The 26,370-nt window shown below is 42.1% G+C and overlaps 1 protein-coding gene across 2 annotated transcripts in view; it reads left to right on the top strand.

The window, feature by feature from the left end:
- SLC23A2 (solute carrier family 23 member 2) overlaps positions 1–15,335 on the top strand; it is a 138,958-nt gene extending 123,623 nt beyond the window's left edge. For both annotated transcript variants that reach the window (XM_056571392.1, XM_056571393.1), the window contains exons 11-16: positions 1,950–2,097; positions 2,920–3,025; positions 6,776–6,905; positions 6,990–7,127; positions 10,367–10,462; positions 13,770–15,335. In XM_056571392.1, the coding sequence (XP_056427367.1) occupies positions 1,950–2,097; positions 2,920–3,025; positions 6,776–6,905; positions 6,990–7,127; positions 10,367–10,462; positions 13,770–14,002 (851 nt within the window). In that variant the 3' untranslated portion in view covers positions 14,003–15,335. The remainder of the gene's footprint in view (positions 1–1,949; positions 2,098–2,919; positions 3,026–6,775; positions 6,906–6,989; positions 7,128–10,366; positions 10,463–13,769) is intronic.
- Positions 15,336–26,370: the final 11,035 nt, after the last annotated feature.

Raw genomic sequence — 26,370 nt, 5'->3', positions numbered from 1 at the left:
TGTGTACCCCCTTTTTGACTTTGCTTAGTTTTTTTCGTGGAATTTCAATCAAACAAGTGAAACTTTATTCATAATGGAATGAAAAGATAAAAACGTATGTTTTTTTTCTTTAAAAAAACGGATGATACAGGACATAATTTTTCAAACCGTATACGGATTAAAATTTGTACACACGTTTTGAAACGGTTTGGACAGATTTTGAGGGATCCGTTTTTTTTAATCAAAAACCTGATACGGGAACTGTATTGCAAAAACATGGTGTGAACCCAACCTAAGACTTGCCCTGCTGGTCTGTAAACACATCACATGACTTCACGAAGAGCCATGCATTGGAATGGGTTTATTTCTTATGTGGCCAGAGGTGACCACCTGATTCTTTTTTATAAAAAAAAATAAAAATGTGCTGGCGTGTGGGTATTACACAGATAACTCTAGTCCCAACAGTTAAACCTGTTAGTCTGCACTCAGTAGCGACCATGGCATCAAACGTCTTTCACAGAGGAAGAGGGCTCCCGTTTCCATCCCATTGGTGCCCAAAGATGCAGTTTCAGGGCACCAATGGGTTACAATGGTGGCAGGTCTGCTATTGGTGTCTGCCTCTATTATGTTCTGCTTTTTTCCATAGCCCTTCTAAAAGGTATACATTTGAGTCCTTAAATAATATATTAAATGGAACCAATAAAAACTACGACTCATTTTGCAAAAAAAAAGCAAGCCCTCATACTGACCAGCTACATTAACAGAAAAAAAAAAAAAAGTTCTGGCTCTTGGAGTGTGTTCACACCAAAAGTCATTTTTGTGTTAACGCAGGAGACATAACTTACATTTTTGAGTTGATGTAGCTGTGCAGTTATTTTTATTGGTTCCACTTAGATATATATTTTATTGGCAAATTTGCTATAGCCACAGCTTCCACATATGCAAAACCAGAGATGGAAGCAGACAACTTTAAAGGGGTACTCCGGTGGAAAACTTTTATTTATTTATTTTAAATCAACTGGTGCCAGAAAGTTAAACAGATTTGTAAATTACTTCTGTTAAAAAATCTTAATCCTTCCAGTACTTATTAGCGGCTGTATACTACAGCCGCTTTTCTGTATGTACAGAGTTCTCTCTGCTGACACCTGATGCCTGTATTAGGAACTGTCCAGAGCAGGAGAAAATCCCCATAGCAAACCTATGCTGCTATGAACAGTTCCTGACATGGACAGAGGTGTCAGCAGAGAGCACTGTGGACAGACACAAAATAAATCTAAAAAGAAAAGAATTTGCTCTGTAGTATACAGCAGCTAATAAGTACTGGAAGGATTAACATTTTTATATAGAGGTAATTTAAAAATCTGTTTTACTTTCTGGCATCAATTAATAAATAAATAAAGAGTACCTCTTTAATATGTTTTATCCAGAGCACTTGTCCAAGACCTTGCTGTGTTAAAGACCTTGAAAAGATTAAAAGGCATTTTAAGAAGCTAGTTTACCTCTATAGTGTTAGCACTCTGTTGGGTAATGCACCATTTATAGTCGGTTAAATGCTAACCTTGGTCCTGAGTCATTTGTAGGTCGGGGGGAATTCTTCCTTCCTAATTGCAATACATTGCAAACGTTGGCAGTACTAACCACTATTGCTCCCTGAACAAGGTGAATGGGATGTGAGTCAGCGCTGTATTATGCCTTTTAGTATTATGATCATACTGCAGCTTGTTTTATGGCTTTTATCTCACTTCAACTCAATTGAAGGTGTTGTCCGGGTTTGAGCTATAAACCTACCGGTTATAAAATAAATTGCATCTGTTATGTTCCCTGCTACCCCAAATACTGATGGGAAATGCAGTGTTTTTTTTATTTATTTTATTTTATAACATTTCTTACTGTTTTATTAAACTTCTAGAGTACCCCTTTAACCTGTTACTGTTTTGTGTCTAATGGATCTTCCTTGTTTTCTCTTGCAGTTCAATGGGGTCTCCCTACAGTGTCTGCTGCTGGGGTCATTGGAATGCTGAGTGCTGTAGTAGCAAGTATTATTGAGTCTATTGGCGACTACTATGCCTGTGCCCGGCTGTCGTGTGCTCCGCCTCCTCCAATACATGCCATTAATAGGTTATTCTTTTTCGTTTACTCGTATGTATGTGTGTGTGACACCACATAGAACCCTAAACGTCTATTTGTTGATTGAAGATACCATGCAACTTTTCCCTACCCATCCGAAGACCTTGACATCTATGATAGTGAGATTGGGCAGCTAGAACTTAAAGGGGTACTCCCGTGGAAAACTTTTTTTTTTTTTTTTTTTTTTTTTTTTAAATCAACTGGTGCCAGAAAGTTAAACAGATTTGTAAATCACTTCTATTAAAAAATCTTAATCCTTCCAGTACTTTTTAGGGGCTGTATACTAAAGAGAAATCCAAAAAGATATGCATTTCATGTGATGTCTTGACCACAGTGCTCTCTGCAGACCTCTGCTGTCCATTTTAGGAATTGGAGAAAATCCCCATAGCAAATATATGCTTCTCTGGACAGTTCCTAAAATGGACAGTAGAGGTCAGCAGAGAGCACTGTGGTCAGGACATCACAGGAAATGCATTTCTTTTTGGATTTCTCTTTAGTATACAGCCCCTAAAAAGTACTGGAAGGATTAAGATTTTTTAATAGAAGTGATTTGCAAATCTGTTTAACTTTCTGGCACCAGTTGATTTAAAAAAAAAAATAAGTTTTCCACGGGAGTACCCCTTTAACTTTAGGACTCAGCTTATTTCCCTTGGCAAGAAACAATCTGGCATGTTAAAATCTAAAATGCTTTTTTTGCCTTTAGAAGGTGAAGCCTGACTAACTACTTTACGTGATGCGAGAGACGAGTATATAATACCAGGTATAGATGTATGCATGTCCTGTCTTCTAACTGACCTGTGGTATACATAACAGGGGGATTTTCATAGAAGGCCTCTCTTGTGTGCTGGATGGGATGTTCGGTACGGGAAATGGATCGACGTCGTCCAGTCCTAACATTGGTGTTCTGGGAATAACCAAGGTAAGACCTAAAATGTATTTATGCACAATACATAAATAGCACTGAGCCAATCTACAGTTAGATTCACCAAATCCAGATCTCACATATTGACCATCTATTAGTTTTGTATAAGCTGTTTCGCTTTCCGAATCCCCAGAAAAGTCTGGGCTGAGTCTCGACTGTTTAAATTTTAGACTTTATAGTGGAATCAGAACACTAAAAAAGCAGAACCCCTTTACAAGACTGAATAAATCAAAAGAAGATTCATGACATCCGGATTGGTGAATCTTACTGTAGCTATGCTCAACTCTATACATCAGTGTTTCCCAACCAGGGTGCCTCCAGCTGTTGCATAAATACTACTCCCAGTCTACTACAATGTTTCCCAACCAGGGCGCCTCCGGCTGTTGCATAAATACTGCTCCCAGTCTACTACAATGTTTCCCAACAAGGGTGCCTCCAGCTGTTGCATAAATACTACTCCCCGTCTACTACAATGTTTCCCAACAAGGGTGCCTCCAGCTGTTGCAAAACTACAACTCCCAGTCTACTATAGTGTTTCCCAAATAGGGTGCCTCCAGCTGTTGCAAAACTACAACTCCCAGCATGCCCGGACAGCCGAAGGCTGTCCGGGCATGCTGGGAGTTGTAGTTTTGCAACAGCTGGAGGCACCCTGGTTGCGAAACACTGCTATACATAAACTTACTGTAAAGTGGAATAAGGCAATTCCAAAGTGCGGGGAGTGAGAGCAGCCGCTCTCAGGACGCAGGGGCACACAGTAGGAATGGCAAGTAGTTTTGCATCAGCCGACGCTTCTTCCGCTGTCCGGCCATGCTGAGAGTTGTAGTTTTGCAACAGCTGGAGGCACCCTGGTTGGGAAACACTGAAATAGACAGTGATTACAGCTCCCAGCAGATCTTTCTTACTTTTATATGTAAGGATTTGCTTTATCTGTATTAGTTATCTACTTATTTTTCTTTAATCCTCACTTTTTCCTATTTTTGGATGACATTTTGGTGGCTTCAGAACCAATTACCAGATTTCCATAGAGTTCTGGTCTCAACATACAATGGTTTCAACCTACAATGGCCATCCTGGAACCAATTAATATTGTAAATTGAGGGGCCACTGTATTATAGCAGATGAAAAATCCACTGTGTGTGGACTTCCACTTATTAATGTATACGTAAGTAAGGGATTGGCTAACATGGGATACGAAATTGTAGCAGCAGTTTTTTCTAAAGTAACGACTAGAGATGAGCGAATTTACAGTAAATTCGATTCGTCACAAACTTCTCGGCTCGGCGATTGATGACTTATCCTGCATAAATTAGTTCAGCTTTCAGGTGCTCCGGTGGGCTGGAAAAGGTGGATACAGTCCTAGGAAAGAGTCTCCTAGGACTGTATCCACCTTTTCCAGCCCACGGGAGCACTTGAAAGCTGAACTAATTTATGCAGGAAAAGTCATCAACTGCCGAGCCGAGAAGTTCGTGACGAATCGAATTTACTGTAAATTCGCTCATCTGTAGTAACAACCACTAAATGTGTCCCTTTTGCAAAAATGGTTGGGACAGTAGAATATAAATGGACGATATCTGTAAGTCAAATAAACGTTTATCATGGGAGCAGCTAAGGGGATCTGCTAGGGTATGTGCCCCGGTGCTGGTGTCAAGATGCCACTCTGCCTAGTTTAGTGTTTTCAGAGACAGGAAAAGAAGCTGAAATATTTGCCCCAGATGAAGAAGAAATACGTAGTTCTAGATTCAGAATCGAGGAGATCTTCCCACACTGAACTATTGGACAATAGAAACCGAAATGGATTCTATGTCAGTGAAATGTGATTATAGTGCCACCTAGAGGCCCCTTTTAAATGTGTATCTTAAATGCCCTTATATGCCAGTGGGTGCTACTGCACTTAGGCTGGGTTTACCACGTTTTTGTCTCCCGTTTAAAAACCGTACTGCAACCGCATACGTTTTTTTAACATGGGCGTCAATGAGAAACGCACATGGATACAGTTCCATACGGGAAACCGTACACGTTTTTTACTTTGCACATGCGCATTTGCATCCTAAAGTCCCCACCCAACACCCCTCCCATTACAAATGGACAACATTTTAAAAAATTTATGTTTTTTTTTTTTTTTTTTTTTTTTTATAAAAACGGACGGAACTGTATGCACTTTTAAAAACAGTATACAGTTTAAAAACTCATACGGTTTACTTTTTCCCATACTGTTCCCTCTGTTTTTTTGCCATACGGTTTGCTTTAGAAAAACTGATTAAAAACAGTATGGCAAAAACGTGATGTGAACCCAGCCTTACTGAACTCCTGCCTTCACTCCTGACTTCTTTATTAGAACATTGCATTGACAGAGTTAAATAATCTCTCTCCAGTCAGCCCGGAGCATCCTCTAGCTCTCTGTTCATTCACAACTTGCCCCATTTTTAAGGAGATGTCTAGTGAGAGATTATACCCCCATTAGAAATGATGATGTTTGCTTTAATGGCATATAGGTATATATTAGCAGTGCAGAATCCAACACACTGCTGTCTTATACAGATCATCTGTAATAGCTCAGCTTTTCCATAGACATTTGTACAGTTACTAATCTAGCTACTCCACATCAAGGTGCTTTGTAGGTAACATAGGTGTTACATTAAAGGGGTACTCCGGCCCTGAGACATCTTATCCCCTATCCAAATGATAGGGGATAAGATGTTTCGCCGCTGGGGACCCCCGCAATCTTGTATTCGCCACCCACCTGTTTGAACTGCACATCGCGGTGCCAGCTCACAAACAGCCGCGTGGCGACCACAGGGACGGAGTATCGCCGTCATTCCCTCTCCCATAGACTTGCATAGCGGGGGCGGGGGGTGACGTCACACAGGGGCGGAGTCGTGACGTCACGATACTCCGGCCCCGTGGTCGCCACCTGGCTGTTTGAGAGCTGGCACCGCGGCGTGCAGTTCAAACAGGTGGGTGGTGAATACAAGATTGCGGGGGTCCCCAGCGGCGAAACCCCCGCGGTGAGACATCTTATCCCCTATCCTTTGGATAGGGGATAGGATGTCTCAGGGCCGGAGTACCCCTTTAACTGTAGCACCTGCTATGGGGCGGACTCTGGTGTAAGAACATTGGGTGGAATAAATAAGGGTGTGATAGAATGTTGGAGCAAAATCTGTTCATCACTTTTTGTAAACAAAAAACATCTGATTTGGTTATCCGGCCCTATAGACAAGTTTAAGTGAATTTACAAATATGCAAATTAAGTGCTTTGGTGAACTGGGGGCCTACCCAGACCCTTGGTGCATTCTTCTGCCCACCCGCCTCCTATCACATGATCAATATCATCTATATCCTGCACTTCTGAGCTCTCTAGCAGATACATAGTAGGTCCTGGACATGTGGGGGCAGAGCTCAGCAGTGCAGGATATGATCATGCGATCAGAGATCTGAATAAAAAAATATAATAAAATTAAATAAATATCACATGTTTTCGGAACTGGGTAGAACCAAGCTGGCAGACTGGGTAGAACCAAGCTGGTAAATGGGCTAACTCAGGAACTGGGCCACATAGGAAAAAATAGTAGACAGCAGTGTAATCAGCGTCACTTGCATTATTACCCTATATTAATGGGTTAGTGTAGGTGACGCTGCCAGATTCACGTGCCGCAGGTGAACGGATTCTTCTTATAAACCTGCATAGTGGAGAAGGTTGTAGTCTAGTACAGAACACATATATGTATATATGTAATCTTGTCTCTTCAGGTTGCCAGTCGCAGAGTTATTCAGTATGGTGCTGCCTTCATGCTGCTGCTGGGCATGATCGGGAAATTTAGTGCCCTCTTTGCCTCTCTGCCTGATCCAGTCCTTGGCGCTCTGTTCTGTACACTATTTGGTAAGTCTGTGACACCTACCATACAGTCCAAGTAAAATCTATCAGTTTACTACCCACTGACACCCATTGTATGTTCTTTCTCAGGTATGATCACGGCGGTCGGACTCTCCAATCTTCAGTTTGTGGATTTAAACTCGTCCAGAAATCTTTTTGTTTTAGGTTTCTCTATTTTCTTTGGGCTTATGCTTCCCAGTTACCTAAAGCAGAATCCACTGGTAACGGGTAAGTGCACACCTACCGCATTGAAGGGATTCTCCAGTTTAAAAATGCATTTCCATATATCATGTAAGATAATACTTTTTAAAGGGGTATTCCGGTGAAAAACCTTGTTTTTCATATCCACTGGCTCCATAAAGTTAAACAGGTTTGCAAATTACTTCTATAATCCTACCAGCACTTATCAGCTGCTGAAGTTGAGTTGTTATTTTTTCTGACCACAGTGCTCTCTACTGACACCTCTGTCTATGTCAGGAACTGTGCAGAGCAGGAGAGGTTTGCTATGGGGATTTACTCCTACTCTTGAAAGTTCCTGAAACAGAGAGAGGTGTCAGCAGAGAGCACTATGGTCAGACAGAAAAGAACAACTCAACTTCAGCAGCTGATAAGTACTGGTAGGATTAAGGTTTTTAAATAGAAGTAATTTGCAAATCTGTTTAACTTTCTGGAGCCAGTTGATATGAATTTTTTTTTTTTACACCGGAGTACCCCTTTAATTTAGGGGATGTTTAGGATCCTTAAAGGGGTGCTCCGGCGCTTAGACATCTTATCCCCTATCCAAAGGATAGGGGATAAGATGCCTGATTGTGGGGGTCCTGCCGCTGGGGACCCCCGTGATCTTGCGCACAGCACCCTAGTTAAAATCAGTCCCCGGAGCATGTTCACTTCGGGTCTGATTACCGGCGACCACAGGGACAGCGGCGTGTGACGTCACGCCTCTGCCCCCGTGTGAGGTCATGCTCCACCCCTCATTACAAGCCTATGGGACGGGGCATGATAGCTGTTGGGGACTGATTTTAACTGAGGTGCTGTGCGCAAGATCACGGGGGTCCCCAGCGGCAGGACCCCCACAATCAGGCATCTTATCCCCTATCCTTTGGATAGGGGATAAGATGTCTAAGCACCGGAGTACCCCTTTAACTCTTGACAGAAGGGAAAAGTGGTTAGAAAAAGGTTTCTCTTGCACTGGAGGGACCTGCATTACACAGGCAGTCTATTGGTATGAATGGACACTGTGTAATGGTGAAATTCCCCTGTGGTGATGTTGCAGGGAAAGAGTAGACTTCCTACAAGGTTTCCCTACAGATTACAGCTAATTGTTGGCCATTTTCTTTTAATCTATTGTAGGCAGTCCTTTATTTTTTCCTCAGAATTCATTTATAGTAAAAAAATAAAAAATAATGGAAAATGTGGAATGACAGTGTGATGTAAGACTTTTCAGTACAAAAGCTTTAATGCCAAGTTGTTGAGTTTGGAAAAATAGGTGATGTCCCATAAATGAGCTGTAATGGCTGCACTTCCTGATGTCACTTATAAAACACAATGGGGGGAAAAAATAATAGGCACTTTAAAGGGTTTTTCCTATGAATCCTATTCATGCTCATACTCGTTTATAACCACTTTAAAGCAATTTATAGTGTTAGTACAGAATTATAGCCAGCAATCCCGTGTACAGTATCCAACTTTTATGGAAACAGCAGCAGGGAAAATGATCTACCACACGTCCAGGAGGAGGAGCCGGGATCAATGTGTTTCCCACCAAAGGCTCTTACAATGTTTCTAGCATGAAAAATACCCTTTTTCATCATTTGTTCTTCCGTGTCCCTCTTGGTGCTACTGCTGATCTTTGTTGCTGGGCCAGGCTCTGGAAAGAATCATTCTGTACTTCCCTCTTGCTTCTATGCAGAAAGAGTCTTCTCAGCTATTTATACATTCTGCTGCAGATTATCTGCTTCTTCTCTAACAAGCAGAAAATAATTTCTATTACCTGCTTTACACTAATCCCTAGGTACAGACCTGGCAACAGGGAGATCCACTGAGCATGTGTGTCCAGCAGCACTCTATGCACATAATTAGCATAATTTATCCCCAAACCTGTCTTTTATGCTGTGTATTACTTTCACTATATGTTTTAGACACGTTTTGCATTGTCCGGAAAAGGGAATGTGGCTTCAGTAAAAGGGACATAGCGTTAAGGGAACCGGTTATCGGGTTTTACCATATCTAACGCATGGCAACACTTTATATTTGGTAAATCCTCTTCATTACCATGCCGGGAAAATATAAAGTCTGAAAGGTGTCCCCCGGCAGCCTGTAAGGATATCCAAAGGATAGGGGATAAGATGTCTGATCGCGGGGCTCTGCTGCTGGGACCCACTGCGATCTCCGTGCAGCACTTGTGCCGCAACAGGCATTCTAAACAGAATGTTTAGAAAGCTGGGCTTGGGCAGGCGGTGATGCCCCCTCGTGACGTCATGCCACGCAACCTCCATTCATGTCTATGGGAAGGGGCGTAACGGCCTTCGATCAGACATCTTATCCCCTATCCTAGGGGATAAGATGTCTGTGGGCAGAATACCCAATTAAGTATAAGCCAACTAATATTTGCTCTAAACATAGACTAGACAGTTTGATAAGTCTAGTCTGTTTACTCTGTGTGCCTTTTAAGGGGGTTGTCCAAACAAAACTTTTTTTTTTCCCCATGTATTAATGTATCCAGGCTGACAAATAAAACCCTTTAGCTCACCCTTAATGCTCCCTGGCAGCATCCGGTATCAGGGTGCTCTGTCTGTGGCCAACAGCTTTACCCAGAGCTGCCGATCATAGGGTCTGCAGCTGGAGGAACTGACAGTACCGCTCGCCCATCACTGACTGAAGCAGGACACCGCTGCGGCTGAGCAGTGCTGTGACATCACGTCTGAAGCTTCGGGGGGTTAAAGTTCAGCACAGACTAGGCTCAGGCCAGGAGACGTGATACCGGAGGGAGTGAGGAAGTTGAGTTCTTAGATGGTTCTGTCCTTATCAAAACCATGAAAAAGAAAGAGGGAAAGGCGCTTCTTGTGGAGTAACGTAGATGGTAAGGGTAGACAATTGGATAGATTCAATACCGCTTACCAGATCAGGTTGTGCAACTACAACTACAGATCAGATTGTGCAACAACAATGGGAAAGGTGTGTAGTAAAATAGATTCCGTCTGCAGCCTTCCTAAGCATGCGCAGCCTTCCTAAGCATGCGCAGCCTTCCTAAGCATGCGCAGCGAAACGCGTTGCATTATTGGAAATAAAACAGATGGATTTTATCCTGGCTCCTTGATCCTTTGTTCCGGTCAGCACCACTATCCTGCTCCAAACGAAGCTTCCCTTTTGATTATTATCAAAACCATAGAACCCTTGTAATGTTGGGGCTCTTCTTGGAAATCTGTAATATACGCCAGATCTGTGACATATCCTCTTTTCTTTTCCAGGTATTGCGGAGATTGATCAAGTATTAAATGTGCTGCTTACAACAGCCATGTTTGTGGGGGGCTGCGTGGCTTTCATTCTGGATAACACTATTCCTGGTAAGTGCTTTATGGGAAGAACGGATATATTGTGACTTGGTCAGAGGCTTTTCCTCCAGTGATTTGTAACAGCTTTCTGCTAATAGGGGATCATGAATTGAGCTTCTGTCTCTTAGGACCCTGTTACTAGATTTCAGTTGACTAAGAGTCCACTTGGGACTGTACCATAGCATCAAGTCAGGATTAAAGGAGAACTACGGGATTGAAAATTTTATCCCCTATCCTAAGGATAGGGGATAAGTTTCAGATTGTGGGGGATCCGCCCGCTGGGGCCCCCCGCGATCTCCCGTACGGGGCCCCGGCTCTCTGCATAGAGAGCGCGTGTCGACCACCGCACGAGGCAGCGGTTGAAACGCGCCCTCCATTTACTGCTATGGGAGAATTTCCCGCTCTCCCATAGCAGTGTATGGAGGGGGTGTGTCGGCCGCTGCTTCTTGCGGTGGTCAACACGCCCTCTCTAACCAGAGAGCCGGGGCCCCGTATGGGAGATCACGGGGGGCCCCAGCGGTCGGACCCCTCGCGATTTGAAACTTATCCCCTATCCTTAGGATAGGGGATACATTTTTCAATCCCGTAGTTCTCCTTTAAAGGGATATTCATGCATTTAAAAAAAAAATAATCTGATATTGAGGGGACCACATAAAGAAACCCATATTTACCTATGCCCTGGTCCCCTGTAGTTCCCATTCATGATCTTCTCATCCCCCAATTTCCTGTCCTCTTCCTGCTTCCGGTACAGGCACTCTGAACAGGACCTGCCTGCTAAGCCAATCACTGGCTGCCAGAATACCCCTTTAACATATGTAATGTCCTAAGTACAAAGTATAGCAATAAAATCAATGTTATCTTTCAGTATAATCAAATAAAATCTTTAAAGTGATGACTCTTTCAAGCTGTGTGTTTGGATAAATTACTCCTGAAACAGCATCACAGATTTCTTGTGGTCAAGAGAAACTTAAACCCAAATCTTACTCTTTTGCTATCATAGCATTGTTACGAATAAAAAAATATATATATAAATGGACTAGTATAAAACAATTATTTAATGATTTTTTTTCTAGGGAGATTGCAGGTCCTCATTTATCAGCAATAAATAAATCCATAATGAAATGCATTAAAGGGGTACTCCGGTGGAATATTTTTTATTTTTTTCAAATCAACTGGTGCAAGAAAGTTAAGCAGATTTGTAAATCCCTTCTATTTCAAAATCTTAACCCTTCAAGTACTTATCAGCTGCTGTATGCTTCAGATACGCTACAGAGAAATTTGTGAAGTTTTTTCCAGCCTGACAACAGTGCTCTCTGCTGACACCTCTGTCCATGTCAGGAACTGTCCAGAGCAAAAGAGGTTTGCTTTGGGGGATATGATTCTAATTTGGACAGTTCCTGACATGGACAGAGGGGTCAGCACAGAGCACTGTGGTCAGACAGAAAATAAATTCACAAATATAGAAGTACTGGAAGGATTAAGATTTTTAATAGGAGTATTTTACAGATCTGTTCAACTTTCAGACACAAGTTGATTAGAAAAGCGTTCCTCTTTTTAATAGATAAATAGGTGAATACAATTATTTGTATTTAGATTGATTATGAATGAGTTAACTTTATATTCCTGCTTCTCAAGCAAATAGTCCTCAGTGCACAGAGCCCTACTTGTCCTCAGTGCACAGAGCCCTGTTTGTCCTCAGTGCACAGAGCCCTGCTTGTCCTCAGTGCACAGAGCCCTGCTTGTCCTCAGTGCACAGAGCCCTGCTTGTCCTCAGTGCACAGAGCCCTGCTTGTCCTCAGTGCACAGAGCCCTGCTTGTCCTCAGTGCACAGAGCCCTGCTTGTCCTCAGTGCACAGAGCCCTGCTTGTCCTCAGTGCACAGAGCCCTGCTTGTCCTCAGTGCACAGAGCCCTGCTTGTCCTCAGTGCACAGAGCCCTGCTTGTCCTCAGTGCACAGAGCCCTGCTTGTCCTCAGTGCACAGAGCCCTGCTTGTCCTCAGTGCACAGAGCCCTGCTTGTCCTCAGTGCACAGAGCCCTGCTTGTCCTCAGTGCACAGAGCCCTGCTTGTCCTCAGTGCACAGAGCCCTGCTTGTCCTCAGTGCACAGAGCCCTGCTTGTCCTCAGTGCACAGAGCCAGAGCCCTGCTTGTCCACTCACACTTCCTGTATTTAGACTTCTCAAAGAAATACACAGGCAGTGGCTGAAGGAACAAAAATATACACATTTTTTTAAACCAATGTGTATTACAAATATACATATAATGGTATTATTTACATTACATAAAAAGTTTTTATTAAAGACAGGTACACTTTATAGGGGTACTCCGGTCTAAAATAATTTTATTAATTTTTTTCAAATCAACTGATGCCAGAAAGTTATACAGATTTGTAAATTACTTCTATTAAAAACAAAAAAAAAAAAAATCTTAATCCTTCCAGTACTTATCAGCTGTGTTACACTACAGAGGAAGTTGTGTAGTTTTTTTTGGTCTGACCACAGTGCTCTCTGCTGACACCTCTGTCCATGTCAGGAACTGTCCAGAGCAGGAGAGGTTTGCTATGGGGATTTGCTGCTGCTCTGGACAGTTCCTGACATAGACAGAGGTGTCAGCAGAGAGCACTGTGGTCAGACAGAAAAGAAATACAAACATTTCCTCTGTAGTATACAGCAGCTGATAACTACTGGAAGGATTGATATTTTTTATGGAAGTAATTTACAAATCTGTTCTGGAGCCAGTTGATATAAAAAAAATTAATTTCCACCGGCATCTTGTCCGCTATACAAAGGATAAGGTGGGAATAAGATGTCTGATCATGGGAGGTTGGGCCGCTGAAGCGTCAACCCCCTAACAAACCCCCCCTCCGCAACTCTAGGCCGGCATGCTGGCATTCTGAACGTGGAACCTAGGGCATAGCCATCACCCATCACGCCTCCTCCCGTAGACATGAATAGAGGGGGCGTGGCTGTGGCCCCCTGACATCCGGCAGGGAGCGGAGTTCGATCCATGCATCGGATGACTGGGGTGCTCCAGTGGCCGGATCCCTGCAATCTGACATCTTGTCACGTTTCCTTGATAGGTTATTATGTTTTATAGTTATTTTGCATGGTATGTAATGGCCATGCTCTTGAAAAACTGATTTCCACAGCAGATTTGATTCTTCAAAATTGCCTTATATGACCAGTTTAGCCTCAGTCGCACCATGTTTTTCGATGACTATGCATTCCACTATGTGCAGAGGTTACAGAGAAGTTACAAAGATGAAAGGCTCTTTAATATGTGAGTGACTCTCCGTATGACTTGAAATAATTGTCCTTCCAGGCACACCTGAAGAAAGGGGAATCCGGAAATGGAAGCGAGGGTTGGGAAAAAGCGGTTCTGCTGGTGAAGGCAAGGATTCTTATGACCTGCCATTCATTATGGACTTCCTCCGGAAGTACAAATTCTTCAGTTACCTTCCTATCAGTCCCACGTTTGCAGGATACCAGTGGAAGGCTCTCAAGAAGAACAGCAAGTGTCGGAGAGCGGAGGAGGAATCCAAGCCCACTGTATAACCCCGGCCTCCGGATCGAGTTTTGTCCTACAGTAATACGTCTCTTCAATCTCTTGCCAGATTTACCAGGCCTTGAACCAGTTTTGTGTATTATACTCTGTATATTGACATAGAAAAATTCCAGAGCTGAGACTTGGGGGTATATTGTAGCTTAAGCCTTTGACCTCCAGGTTGATTTTGTGCCTCTTTTTGCTGTATTTTTATCTAATTCCTCTTTCCTGCTTTTATAACCCCTCCCTCCCTTTGGTACTCTTAAAAGCAATATGTCCTGCCTGACCTAGTCACCCCTCACCCCACTTATCCCTTTCTCTGTGCATGGCCGACTTTCTGGTATATCAGTGGTTAAATTGACACTGGCTGTTAAACGGGTACCATGCCAGCTATAGGCACGTTTCGGTTGTGGCCCCTTCTGTCTCAGCTTTGAAATATTTCAATGATCTTGGTCCCTAGTTTCTGCCAGTCCCCTCGAAGCCCAAGGTGCAATGTTGAACATAAGGATTGTCCTTCCTATCATCCCATCTTTCTAGCAGAAGACTAAAGCAGAGGGGGCTGGTCTGATTATTCCTTTCCATGTAGGCCAGTATGCCCACTAGGTGGTGCTTACTTCTGACCATCAGCCATGCAGATGGAGATGACTTTGAAGTATATGTACATTTATTTATGTTGTCATTTGCACAGCCATCTTACTTTGCATATCGATTATTTGGTTTACTGGTGCAGAAAATTTCTTTGCAAATACTTATATTTATTTTAAATTTTTTTTTTATTATTATTGGTATTTATTGGATTCCATTTGCCTTAATGATATTTCAATGATTTCATGGATTTTTCAGGATTTTTAAGTTCCAAAATTTGCGAAAACCTTTGGAATCCATAGTACATATCTGTACAGTTAATACGATAGCCAGTGAAATTCTAGTTATGTTCAGTCCCATTCCTGTCCAGCATGGGATATTGTTCCTAAAGTGTACATGTTACTCACATGTAATGGAAGCGGCCATATTGGCCGAATATTCGTATTGAACAGTATGTGAGGACCAGGTGATATCACTGAAGCTGTAAGACTTGTTCACACGGAGCGCTGCATTACGGTAAAAAATTTGATGCATTCAAATGCAAGTCTTTGGAATTGCATTTTCCCCAATTTAATGTTATATTATTAAAAATGAGGCAAATACGGTAATTAAGAATTTGAAGCTTCAGGTTTGCCATCTACCCTGATGGTGATATGATACAGGTTGGACTTAAAAGGGTACTCCGGTGGAAAACTTTTTTTTTTCTATTTCAACTGGTGCCAGAAAGTTAAACAGACTTGTAAATTACTTCTATTAAAAATTCTTAATCCTTCCAGTACTTATCAGCTGCTGTATACTACAGAGGAAGTTGTGTAGTTCTTTTCTATCTGACCACAGTGCTCTCTGCTGACACCTCTGTCCCTGTCAGGAACTGTCCAGAGCAGGAGAAAATCCCCAAACCAAACATATGCTGCTCTGGACAGTTCCTAAAATGGACAGAGATGGCAGCATAGAGCACTATGGTCAGACAGAGAAGAAATCCAAAAATATAAGGATTTCCTCTGTAGTATACAGCAGCTAATAAGTACTGGAAGGATTAAGATTTTTTTTAAATAGAAGTAATTTGCTTATCTGTTTAACTTTTTGGCACCGGTTGGGGAAAAAAAAAAAAAAAAACATTTTTTCCACCGGAGTACCCCTTTTACCTTGATCATGTCCACGTTTTATCATAGAACAATGAGAGATTTTATAGTCCTTTTTAAAAAGCTACCGTACATGAGATACAACTTCTGGAGCATGTTATGGACATGTCAGGAGTTTGAGTCCTGGAAAAAAAAAGTGTGGGAACTCTTCCACATAAGGACTGGTCCTGCAGGGCTCCTGCTAATAGGAACAATGTTCCTGCTTTGGAAAAAGTGCAGGAACTCAGTTCCCACACATTCCTGCAGGATTGTTGAGGCCCCCTCGGTTAAGAGCGCAGTACTGGTTGTGGGGGAGCGGGGGGTCTCATTTTTTCTTTTTGGAACATGCTCCAACTTAGCAGCTTTAAAAAAAATATGCAAATGGCATCCTATATCAATGCAATGATATCCAAAAACTATCAAAAAAAAAAGGGTAGCCAAACCGAAATGTGAAGAGGCCTTAGGACAGGGGTCTCAAACTGGCGGCCCTCCAGATGTTGCAAAACTACAACTCCCAGCATGGACATGCCCAGCTAATGGCTGTCAGGAATGCTGGTTGAAGTCAACGGTCAGTTGAAGTTTTGCAACCTCTGGAGGGCCACCAGTTTGAGACCCCCTGCACTTAGGACCACTGATATCACCCCCTCAATACTATTGGTTCAGTGCTCTGTGTCTGAGCAAGTGGCAGGTACACTCAGAAAGGAAATTGTTTTCGAAGTACAATTGGAGTCGTATCTCCTGTCCCCTGAGAGGACAGACCTATAGTAATAATTTATGTTTTCTTTTTTCTTTTCTTCTTACACAATGGCCCTTATGTATCAAACCTGCATAAAAAAAAATGCCTCGTTGCCCATTGCAACCAATAAGAATGCATGTTTCCTATGTTTGGTGATGTTTAAAAAAAATAATAATAATGTTGAACGCTGGTTGCTACGGACAACTAGGACACCTTTTCTTGGAGTGGGTTTTGATTCCATAGGGCCCAGTGTATCTGTATATGTGGGATTATTCAGCAAAAAGAAAAATATGAAGATGAAACAAGGCTTGCTCACTAAACAATAGGATTTAGTGCAGTGTTTCCCAACCAGGGTGCCTCCAGCTGTTGCAAAACTACATCTCCCAGCATGCCCGGACAGCCGAAGGCTGTCCGGGCATGCTGGGAGATGTAGTTTTGCAACAGCTGGAGGCACCCTGGTTGGGAAACACTGATTTAGTGTGTGGAAAAGGCAGAAAATGAGCACATAGCAGCCAATGAGAATATGACTTTGTTTTCCTATTTTGGACTGTAAAAATGAAAAGTTCAGTTTGGTTGCAATGGCCGATGTGAAATTTAGATGCTCTACTGACATTCTTCATCACAAGACTCTACAAAATATCTGGGACTTGTCCACAGTTCTCTCTAGTTGCATTCCAAAATATCTATCAGCAAATCCCTGACCTCACTGAAGCCCCCTTATCCTAAGTCCCCCTATCTAAACAGTGGGTACTAACAGCATTTAAATGCCTGTACATTATTCCTGGTATGCAACCAAAAAGGACTTTTTGGGGCGGAGCTCTTCTCAGCCAATCAGAATTGTTAATTAAAGGGGTACTCTGGTGGAAAACATTTAAAAATTTTTTTAATTAAACTGGTGCCAGAAACTTAAACAGATTTGTAAATGACTTCTATTAAAAAAAATCTTTACCCTTCCAGTATTTTTTAGCAGCTGTATGCTACAGAGGAAATTCTTTATTTTTTTGTCTTGTCCACAGTGCTCTCTGCTGACACCTCTGTCCGTGTCAGGAATGAGAAAATACCCATAGAAAACCTATGCTGCTCTGGACAGTTCCTGACACGGACAGAGGTGTCAGCAGAGAGCACTGTGGACAAGATAAAAAAATATATATATATATATTCAAAAAGAAAAGAATTTTCTCTGTAGCATACAGCTACTCAAAAGTACTGGAAGGGTAAAGTTTTTTCAATAGAAGCAATTTACAAATCTGTTTAAGGGTGCATTCACACAACGTTTTTTACATACGGGTGCCGGATCCAGCGGGGGGAGGGGCAAACCGGGTGCTCCCATACCCCGACCGGATCAGCCCGTGACTCCATTTACTTTAATGATCCGACTGGAGTCAAACAGTGACTGCGGTCGGCTCAGTTTTGACCCGTATGCGGTTTCCTGACCGGACCTAAAACTGTAGTCACAAATGGAGTCACGGGCTGATCCGGTTGGGGTATGGGAGTGCCTGGTTTGCCCTTCCCCCCCGCCGGATCCGGCACCCGTATGTACAAAACGTGGTGTGAATGCACCCTTTAAACAGAGTTGTAAATGGCTGCATATACTACGGTTTTAGGTCCGGTCCAAAACCGCATACGGGTCAAAACTGAGCCGACCGCAGTCACCGTTTGACTCCGGTCGGATCATTAAAGTAAATGGAGTCACGGGCTGATCCGGCGGGGGTACGGGAGCGCCCGGTTTGCCCCTCCCCCTGCCGGATCCGGCACCCGTATGTGCAAAACGTGGTGTGAATGCAGCCTAACTTTCTGGCATCAGTGCATTAGAAAAAAATAATAATAATAAAGTTTTCCACCAGAGTACCCCTTTAACATTAGCGGCTTTCACTAGCCAATTAAGGTGATAGAAATCACTAGCCAATTGGCTGGCACGTTTTTCTCCTCCTAGAGGTCCTTTTCAGCTGAAAGCCAGGCATATAAAGGGGAGATCTATCAAAACCTGTGCAGAGGAAAAGTTGGCCAGTTGCCCATAGCAACCAATCAGATCACTTCTTTCATTTTTCCCAGGCCTTCCTAAAAATGAAAGCAGCGATCTGATTGGTTGCTATGGGCAACTGGCCAACTGTTCCTCTGCACAGGTTTTGATAAATCTCCCCCTATACTCACACAAGCTCTATAGGCCTGCTGACATTTATATCCTCAGTACTGCATGAAAAGATATGGCATATTATCATTGGTTATTTTAGTGTTTTATAGAACAGTTCTTTTCTATTGAAAACTGAATAGGTGATTCCAAAATACTGTTTTTTTTTTTTTTTTTTTTTTTTTTTTTTATAATTTACTGTTATTTGCAGCAACTGATACCTATGTCTACTGCAGTTCTTATATGTGAACAATGTCTTAGGGCCATCGAGACTGTGATCTGGGATGCAGCCCTAGGAATTGTGTGTACACAAGTCCTGATATATTTTTGGGTACTGGAATAAGCTGTGAACTAGTCATCTCTCTACAGTGCTTATAAATATTGCTTAGTACTTTTTAATGTTATGTGTATGTGTGTTTTCCCATCACTATACATACCAGCCATGTCAGTAATACAAAGCAGGGTTTCTTTACACATGTCCTAGCGCTCTTGTTTGGAGGATTTCCCTTACTGTATGTGGGTAATTTAAATATTGGTGACCTACTATCCCACCTATTCCTATAGTGTGAAATCCCTAAAGTAAACCCTATATATATATATATATATTTATATATGATGTACTTGGTAGTATGGCGCTAGAAGTCTGTCTTTTATATATATAATGGTTTGGAAAAATATTTATTATATGATATGTATTTCACACCAATACAGTATATGACTGTGTCTGATACATTAGTGGGATAGAACCATAAGGGGAGAGGACCCTGCTCCTTCGATCATTTAATCTTCTTCATGTCAGCTTGCTTACAGGTTTTATTACCTTTCCCATTGCTTTTGATACAGTTGGAAAAAGGAGGTGTATTTTTAATGTACTCACTATTAGTGCTGGGCGGTATACCGGTTCATACCGGATACCGATATGAATTTGGCCCCATACCGCTATACCGCTACCACCCACCCCCGAATCAATTAGAGCCCTCGGCTCCGCTCTGCCAGGGGAGAGCAGAATGAGACTCCTCATCCCCGCTCCCCCTGCAGCCTTTTGCCCACCCGTTCTCTGCAATCAGAGCCAGGGGAAAGCGCAGACTTGTGAAACTGCATCCCCTGGCTCTGATGTTTCCCGGAGCCCGGAGAAGCCGCGGAGGAGGAGGTGAGGAGTGTGCTGCCTGCTGTCAGGGCTGAATGTGTGGAGACGGGGGAGTATGAGAGAACCGCTATCCCGGGCTGGAGTGGCGGGCCTGTGTGTGAGGAGAAGCCAGCCGGTGTGTTCCCCGAGCTGGGGGAGAGATGTGAACGGGGTTCCGGTTGAGTGTGCGCTGTGTAGATACTCGCTCGTACAGTCCCAGTGCTGCAGCCGCGCTCCTATTGTCTGGAAGTTGTCAGTAATAAACCCCAGTGTGTGAGCCTGTAGAGGCGTCAGCAGGAGCTTGTACAGGCCGGACCTTCACACTGTCAATTGTTCTGTCACTGCAGAGTAGCTGATCATAGGGACCTTCATTGTCCTGGACACAGAACCCCATGTGTAGTGTTATAGTTCTTCCTTGGGACTCTCCTGCATTCAGGCTCATATAGCAGGCTCAACCAAATCAGCACAGATCAATGGAGGTCTATGGACCTCCATTGAAATGTATGTGGAATTTAAAGAAAGTGGAAACAGTAAAAAAAAAAAAAAAAAAAAAAAACGCTGTTTCCCCAACCAGTGTGCATCCAGTTGTTGCAAAACTACAACTTCCAGCATGGCAGGACAGCCGAAGGCTGTCCGGGCATGCTGGGAGTTGTAGTTTTGCAACAGCTGGAGGCCCCCTGGTTGAGAAACACTGATGTTCTGACCCCCCCCCCCCCCCCCCCCCCCCACAAATACCTGCAGTAATCTGTCTAAATTATTAGAAAATTAGGTTAACCCCCAGTCCTGCATGAAAAAAATAAAATACCGTGATACTTTAAAAAAATACTGTGATATTAATTTTTGGTCATATCGCCCAGCACTACTCACTATTTAAAACACCATTCTTAAAGGAAATCTGTCACCTAGAATTGTGTTTCCCAACCAGGGTGCTTCCAGATGTTGCAAAACTACAACTCCCCATCATGTCCGTACAAAGTGTTGTAGTACTAGGCACAGGCACAAGAAAATGTGTGGAGCTTTACCTGGTAGGCAGCTCTGGCAAGCCTGGCATCTCCAGCAACCAAATGATCGTGGGGGTGTTGGGTGTTGTCGTACCCCCATAGATCTTATATTGATGGCTTATAGTAAGTGTGGCCACACACGGGATAGCTTGTGGCCAATCAGACTGCCTTTATCAATTCTACCATTAGCAGGAACATTCAACCCGGCCAGTCTCAACCAACTTTTTTCGAAGGTGTATGGCGGGCCTTAAAGATAGGATCAGTGTCTGATCAGAAGAGCCATGGCTCTATGCCGAAGCCACGGCTCTGGCAAACAGCTGATCCTTGGAGAGAACGGGTGTCGGCACCCCGCCAATTGGACATTGGCCAATTCTGAGGATACACCATCAATGTAAAAGGCCATCCCATCAATATCAAAGCGGCAAAAAAACTCTTTAGGGGCTGTATACTACAGAGGAAATGTTTTTCTTTTTGGATTTCTCTTATATCACGACCACAGTGCTCTCTGCTGACCTCTGCTGTCCATTTTAGGAACTGTTCAGAGCAGCATATGTTTGCTATGGGGATTTTTTCCTGCTCTGGACAGTTCCTAAAATGGATAGCAGAGGTCAGCAGAGAGCACTGTGCTCATGACATAAAATAAAATCCAAAAAGAAAAATCTTTCTTCTGTAGTATACAGCCCCTAAAAAGTACTGGAAGGATTAAGATTTTTTTAATAGAAGTAATATACAATTTTATCTGTTTAACTTTCTGGCACCAGTTGATCTTAAAAAAAAAAAAAAAAAAAAAAAAAAAAAAAAACCTTTTCCACGGGAGTACCCCTTTAATTAAATTGATACATTGTATTACGTGAAATGTAGTCCAAGAGAGGAGACAGTGCGTGACACAGGGATTGGAGCTCTTTGAACTCCTGTATCTTGCATCACTTTAGGCCCCGTACCAGAAATAACAGTGGCCTAAATTTACTATTATTGTAGCTTATAGAACAAAAAACTCTTTTTCTGACCACCTTAAGTTGTGTTTAAAAAAATGACATCTTTGTGTGGAATTTAATAAAAAATATTTGGGGTTTTAAGAAAAACCTGTGGACACGCCCAATTTATCTAGTTAATAATGCAATTTGTGGTGCTCCAAAATTGTGTTGCTAAAGCCAAAACCCAGGCAGCCCAATAGGACCAGGGCAGACATAGCTTTCTGAAATGGTTATTTCTCCATAGCTTATGTTATTTGCTTTCCCTACAGATTCTTGTTTCCTGTTGCTATGCGCAAATTACTCCTTAACTACAGATCTATTTCATGGTCGCTCCTGGTTGGGAAATGTGATGCCTAATGCAGAATGTAGTCTTGAACAAAGCCATGGGCTGCCCTTACTAATCTGCCCTGAATTTCCAAACGGGTCTCCTGAAATTTCTTTCACTGACCCACTTCCGTGTGAAAACTGATACTGCCTGACCTCTGAGATTATAATTATATACGCACAATTGGGTCTGAGTGGCATCCTTGTCTTCATTAATTTCATGGTTCAGTACATCTTACCTTTGCGGCCAGTCAGCCAGTATGTTCTTCTGTTTCAGTGTGCAATCCTAAAATCCTCTGTAAGAAAAAAGTGCAGTATTACCGTATATAAGTGACTTTAGTTTCAGTGTTCAGGCTCCCTATAAATTTAAAAACCTCGGAATATTGCGATGGAAGGGCTTACATGCTACTACAATACGTCCCTGTTAATATGTTCATTGTACAAGAGTGGCAAGAAAAATACGTTTATTAAAGCCCTTGTATTTGTTTACAAAAGTATTTTGTTTTTCAGTATTGTATTAGCACATGAAGATATTGAAATAGCATATTAAAGGGTTGGTTCAGGATTACAAAAAAACATGGCTGCTTCCTTGCAAAAATAGTCTTATGTTAGTCCACAGGTTGTTCCTGGGATTACCTCTCCCTTTTTACTTCAGTAGAGCTGAAGTGCAATACCACACACATTACAAGCATGTGTTGGCCAGTTTATAATCCTATATAACCCCTTTAGGAACATCAGTCCCCATGAAACAAAAAACACTTGTTGCATCTGCGGTGGTGTAAGCTGTTAGTTGGTATGAAATAAAAACTGTCCGCTCCATATCATGCTCAGAGCTGCAGATGGGGGTAGATAAAACAAATGATACCTTTCTCTTAGCTGATGGCTGCTTTTCAAGTTATAATATGATGTTTTTCTTAAAGCTGAAGAGTTGTAGAGCCAGGGTGAACTGCTGCATGCATGCCTTCTCCCTCCCCCACCCCTCCCTGTATAAGTCAAACCCTGTACATGAATCATGGAAGGCAGGGAGATGTAGGGGAGGGAGGAGGAATGCACGCTGCAGCACAGCTCTGCTTTTCCAAACTTAAAAGAAAAGAACATGATTTTATAACTTTGTGAACCGCCATCAGCTAAGAGAGAGACTGATTCCTTTTTAAGGCTCCCAAGACTGCAGTGGGACCAGGAAACTATTGAATGTGTATGGAGAAATTCCTACTCTCCTCCAACAAATGGAGTTGGGGTAAAAGAAGGATTGAGCATGTTGAATTATATCACTTTATCCCCTTGTTCATTCAGGAGATAAGCTGCCAAAATATGTGTAGGTGGCTTTTTCTCCTATACACGTGCACGCTTAGGTTAGCATGTCTGTGCATAGGGGTGTGGAAGGAGTAGCTAATAGTCCGTCCAACCAGCTTTCAGCTGACAGCTATAGAAACTGCACCTTTAAGGCTATTTTTTTTCAGCATAAATTAAATGACTCCTGGGAAGCTCAGTCATCCTATGACAGTACTCTGGGGCCTGTAGTGTTATCATGTGGGCACTAAAACACAATATCTTGTCACATAGAGCCCCTTTAAAGGTGTTGTCTGTTTTGCTACATTTTATTAGAAGGGAGTAAGCTGACCATAGGGTGTTCCTTGCTTTGATCCCACCAATCAATTGTAATCCCCTAGATGGGAAATGATGCATTTCATGGTGGCCATTGGTTTGGCCATGTAATGCAAATATATATAGGTCATCCAATGCAAAAGACACTCTTTGTAGCTACTCTCTAAGAATTTTAAATGGGATCCACCTCTGTTAATTCACAATTTCCTTATAGGGTTAACACTTTGAATGCGTCATCTTATAGCCCTAAATATGGGCCAAGCTTAAGGTCACACATGTGACGGAGAATGGAAATAACCCTAATAACATTCATGTTGTGATATGGAAGAGCAGCGTACAAGGAAATGCCCCGATGTATCCCAATAATATCTAATGTAGAAATAAGTGTGTAAATCTGCCACCAGACAGAGCAATTACTTGGGCAGCACTGTTTTGGGGATCTGTTATGTTGCCTGCACCCTTAGCCGGGGACTGAATAACGCTTGAAAAAAAAATTGTGCCATGAAAAACATTTCATACATTCCTAAATATTTGTCAAAATGGAAAAAAAAAAAAACTTTGTAAAATGTGTAACTGACCTACTACATGCACTAATGGATGTTTTTGTTTTTGCTGACGTATTGAGTTAAAACTAAAAAAAAGTATATAAACCCTTAAATTAAATATTTAAATTAGATTTTGTTATTTTAAAACCAATGTTTTTTCTTTGTTAGTTGAAGGTGATTTGTATGTATACGGTAATTCTCAGACTGCTGGGAAAAATAACTTCTTATTTCTTCCAGGAGTTCTCTTGAGTTATTTGCTGGATATTTCTGCTCAAATTCTGTTATGGACTGTAACATAAGGTTTCTCTTCTCTTAAGATGTAATTTTGTTACAATTTTTTTAAGAAATCATTTCATATGTAGTGTTTTTTGTTTTGTTTTTGTTTTTTTCTAACATGGCTTTCAGTTATCGTTAAAATATATTTAAGAAAAATATGTAATATTGGACCAGATGTTGTGAATAATAGTAGAAAAAAAAGCTATTTTATTCTGTATTTTTAAAGCTTGTTAAATATAAATAATAAAAATTGTTATACCTGCTGGTCATTTTTTTGTTTTGTTCTCCCTTTAATAGGAGCAGTTTTATTACTTCTATAATTCAATTTAAGAATTGTTCATTTGCAAACGTAATATATGTTAGATTGTTGCAAAGCCGGAAACGCATTACGAGAGAACATGTTTGCTCTTCTAACATATCTGTTATAGTAAAGGCTTTTATTCCCCTATAAACAAGTGTTCCATTCCTCTGTTATCACTCGAGGAAATTATTGTATGGACTACTGGGTGTTCTTAATAGTCAATGGAGCGTGTCCCTGCGTACACTGACCTTATCTAGTCATTGCATCAATGTACATCAACTCTGTATTACTATGGCTGTGTTCACACGTTGCAGCTAGTTAGCAGTACTGCAACTAATTACTGCACACGCTTTTCATGCAAATGGACAAAATCGTGGTAAAATGATATTGTACTGTGATTAAGCAAATTATATAAATTGCAGTAAAATGAGCCATTTTTTCAGCGATTTAGGCCATTTGTGTCAAACACATGTGCTATAGTTACGGTACCGCTAATTAGCCGCAACGTGTGAACACAGCCCAAGGGGTTGTCAGTTCAGTCATACGTTCCCTGGAGTAAAACAAAGAAATTTAAGAAAAGTATTTACTGTAACTTGAATGTCAGCAGAGCTTGACAGATTCTCTTTAAGGCAACCTGTTATCACTTTCATGCTGCCCGAGCTACAAGTCATCAGGGCGGTCCCTGTCCTGATTCATAGATCTCTCCGTCTTTAGGTACAGGAAGAGCTTTATTAATCAAGGCTGATGGGGCAGAGAGAAGCCTCCAATGACCTGTAGGGAGCGCTCTAACAGTCAAGGCTGGTGAAAGAGAGAGAAGCCACTAGAGATGAGCGAACTTACAGTAAATTCGATTAGTCACGAACTTCTCGGCTCGGCAGTTGATGACTTTTCCTGCGTAAATTAGTTCAGCCTTCAGGTGCTCCGGTGGGCTGGAAAAGGTGGATACAGTCCTAGGAAAGAGACTCCTAGGACTGTATCCACCTTTTCCAGCCCACAGGAGCACCTGAAAGCTGAACTAATTTATGCAGGAAAAGTCATCAACTGCCGAGCCGAGAAGTTCGTGACTAATCGAATTTACTGTAAGTTCGCTCATCTCTAGAAGCCATCAATGACCTATAGGGAGCCCTCTAACAATGAAGGCTGGTGGGGGTGGAGAGAAGCCACCATGGACCGCCCTGATGAGGGAGAGCTCTAACAGTCAAGGCTGGGGGGGTGGAGAGAAGCCACCTGGTACCACCCCGTTGACTTGCTGTTCAGGCAGCATGAAAGTGTTAGCAGGTTCCCTTTTAAATAAAATAAGGTTTTAGTTGTAAAGTCTCTATACTTATGTAGATGGCAAGTACAATTGTGTAGCATATCCTTGTGCTGTATATACACCATTCCTTTTGTAGGCAACACATTTTTCTACAGCATTGTACCCAAATCTACATTTTATTTTTTACTTTTCAGAATTGTTTGTGTATACCATTTCTACATTTATGATGTTAATATAATACAATGGAAGAGGCAAATAAGCCAAATCACAATAATAAGGATTTTACCAGAAAGCTATTAAATGAGAGAAAAAGACTTTTATAGGGAAACTGACTGTTCCCTACCCGCCCAATAGACTTATCAAGAGTTGTTGAATGTGCGATGGAATGGCACTTTACATGCT

The sequence above is a fragment of the Hyla sarda genome, chromosome 4, assembly GCF_029499605.1.
Source record: "Hyla sarda isolate aHylSar1 chromosome 4, aHylSar1.hap1, whole genome shotgun sequence".
NCBI lineage: Eukaryota > Metazoa > Chordata > Amphibia > Anura > Hylidae > Hyla > Hyla sarda.
The sequence above is the reverse complement of the archived record's forward strand: the minus strand, read 5'-3'. Positions and strand labels throughout refer to the sequence as shown.